The sequence below is a fragment of the Erpetoichthys calabaricus genome, chromosome 10, assembly GCF_900747795.2.
Source record: "Erpetoichthys calabaricus chromosome 10, fErpCal1.3, whole genome shotgun sequence".
Classification (NCBI taxonomy): Eukaryota; Metazoa; Chordata; class Cladistia; order Polypteriformes; family Polypteridae; genus Erpetoichthys; species Erpetoichthys calabaricus.
This window is the reverse complement of record NC_041403.2, coordinates 63,539,456-63,542,469: the sequence shown is the minus strand read 5'-3', so window position 1 is coordinate 63,542,469 and position 3,014 is coordinate 63,539,456. Positions and strand designations below refer to the sequence as shown.

Sequence of the window (3,014 nt, the reverse complement as noted above, 5' to 3'; positions counted from 1 at the left end):
TATAAACATATGGTTTCTACTTCGCGAATTTTCTTACTTCGCGGGTAGCTCTGGAACGCAACCCCCGCGATGGAGGAGGGATTACTGTATACCAATCCTGACACGTCACCACGATACGGTCAGCTATATATCTTCGATTCTGCTGAGGCTACCAGTTAACATTTGCAAAATGAATGTAATAGCGCTTGCAGTGACATTTTGTTGCTGCAACTAGACAACATGATACGACAGGTTAATCCCTTCACAAAGTCTTACATGCAAATACATGACATTATCACTCAAAATAACCCTGTTACTGCTGTACGAATGGTATTCATGGAAAATCCAAGTCTGGATATGAGAAGGTATAACGCCCCGTCCTGTCAAACTGATGTTGCTGCTATCTTTGTAGGTGAAGATGGGGAACCTCCTGCACAACGCGACATTTGCATATACCCAAGGGGAGATGCTTGCAAGCGTATCTCTGTTCTCAATATGAACTGTGACCCCATGGTTTATCCACTGCTGTTCCCTTACGGAGATCCAGGCTGGCACATACAATTGACCCATGTTGAGGAAAAGCGAACCGCGAAAAGAACACGAGTCACACAGCTCCAATTTTATGCTTTCAGGCTTGCCATGAGATCTTCATTTAGCGTCTTGCATTCCAGTGGCAAACTCTTCCAGCAATACATCGTCGACGCATATGTCAGAACAGAAGGCGTGCGTTTACATTACCTACGGTCCCATCAAAAAGATTTGCGTGTAGAACAATACAGGGGACTTATGGATGTTGTCACTGTGAAAGCACAACACCATGACCTCTGCCCTGGACAATTGATCATTCTTCCCTCTACCTTGCAAGGCAGTCCAAGCTACATGCAACAGAACTACCAAGACGCGATGGCAATTGTCCACAAATGTGGAAAGCCTGACTTATTCTTAACCTTCACCTGCAATCCTGCTTCGCCGGAAATCTACAACGCCATCTCCCATCATGAGCAAACAGAACACAGACCTGACATCGTTACTCGCATCTTTCATATCAAACTGCGACATTTTCTAACAGATATTTTAGAAAAGAATATTTTCAGCAATGTTCTCGCTTACATCTTCGTAACTGAATTCCAAAAACGAGGATTGCCTCATTGCCATATGTTACTTACACATGATTCAAAATCCAAAATAAGAACCAAGGATGATATAGACAAATATGTCTGCGCTGAGCTTCCAAATCCTGAAATACACCCTCGACTTTTCCAAATTGTCACTAAATGCATGGTGCATGGTCCCGCCAAATCACCTTGAAAATCACCATGAAAGACGGCACGTGTACCAAAAATTTCCCGAAAGACTTCAATGCAGAGACTCAAGAAAACACACAAGGATACCCCATATACCGCCGAAGACAAGGGAGAACTGCCATTGTTGGCAAATATGATATCGACAACCGTTGGATAGTTCCTTACAATCCGTGGCTTTCTCAGAAATTCAATGCTCATATTAACGTTGAAGTTTGCGCGTCCATTCAATGTATCAAATATCTTTATAAGTATGTGTACAAGGGACACGACGCTGCATCCATTGCACTTCACAGGGAGCCAGCCGATGATATTTTCCAACATGACGAAATACAGACTTTCCTTGACGGTAGGTATGTTAGTGCTCCTGAGGCTATGTGGCGTTTGAACGTGTACAGTCTTTCAGAAAAATCTCACGTGATTACATGATTGCCAGTTCATTTGCCGGAACAACAAATCATCTTCTTTCATGAGGGTCACAAGGAACAAGCACTACAATGACAAGCCAGCAAAAACACTATGTTGTTAGCATGGTTTGAACTCAACAAAACAGATCCTGAAGCTGTGGAGTTAAGGTATCCGTCAATAAGGGCGCGCACATAAAGGCGACCTTCAAAAGGGCGACCTCAATTGGGCGCGGTGAATAAAAGCACACATAAATAAAAGCGATCTTCAAAAGGGCGAACTCAATTGAGCGTCGAATAAAGGCGCGTGTAAATAAAGGCGAGCTTCAAAAGGTCGACCTCAATTGAGCGCCGAATAACTGCGCGCATAAATAAAGGAGTGCTTCAAAAGGGTGACGTCAATTGGGCGCAGTGAATAAAGGCAAACGCAACAAAATTATTACAGAAAATGTACAGTATTAGATAAAGGCAATGATTGAACGTATAAAAAGGTGAAAGCAAGAATATTAAAACATCCAATTAATTAATGCATGAACTTCTAACAAACTACTTCTAACGAACTATTTCTAAAGCTCTCTATATTTTGTTGTTTTCAAAATTACAGAAAATTAGATTAAGGCAATGACTGAATGTATAAAAAGGTGAAAGCAAGTTACACTTGAAGCTGTAGATTATGTGCAATGCCACGTAGATATTCGAGATGCGGTCTATTAGCATAATCAAGGACAATTAATTTAATTTGCTCCGAAGGTCATCCTGTTGAAGCGCTCCTTTATTTGCGCGCGCATTTATTCGGCGCTCAATTGAGGTTGTCCTTTTGAAGCTCGCCTTTATTTACGCACGCCTTTATTCGGCGCTCAATTGAGGTCGCCCTTTTGAAGATCGCTTTTATTTATGTGCACTTTTATTCTCCGCGCCCAATTGAGGTCGCCCTTTTGAAGGTCACCTTTTTGTGCGTGCCCTTATTGAATAGAACCGTGGAGTTACATTACACTGATGTTCCCCAACATTACACATTTCAAAAATCCTCTGGAAAATGGAAAAAGAGAATCAGAGGAGGTATAAAAGTGATCGGTAGAATGCCTGTTGTTGCCATTAACGACACCGAACGTTATTACCTCAGACTTCTCCTTACCCGTTTTGTGGGCGTCACAAGTTTCCACCATCTACGAACACTCAACGGCGTCGAATGTGACACTTTCAAAGAAGCTTACCAACAATTAGGTCTTCTTAAAGACGACAAGATATGGCATGATACTCTTTCAGAAGCATCCCAGATACTGAATGCCATGATTCTTGAGAGAAATTTTCGTTTTCATCTGTGTCTTCG

At 42.0% G+C, this 3,014-nt stretch overlaps 1 protein-coding gene across 1 annotated transcript; it reads left to right on the top strand.

Moving 5' to 3' along the window:
* Positions 1-302: 302 nt before the first annotated feature.
* LOC114658382 (uncharacterized) lies at positions 303-1,709 on the top strand. Its single transcript, XM_028810465.2, is given in 2 exon segments — positions 303-1,282; positions 1,285-1,709. Coding segments are annotated over 2 exon segments (1,401 nt in total). The 5' UTR covers positions 303-306.
* Positions 1,710-3,014: the final 1,305 nt, after the last annotated feature.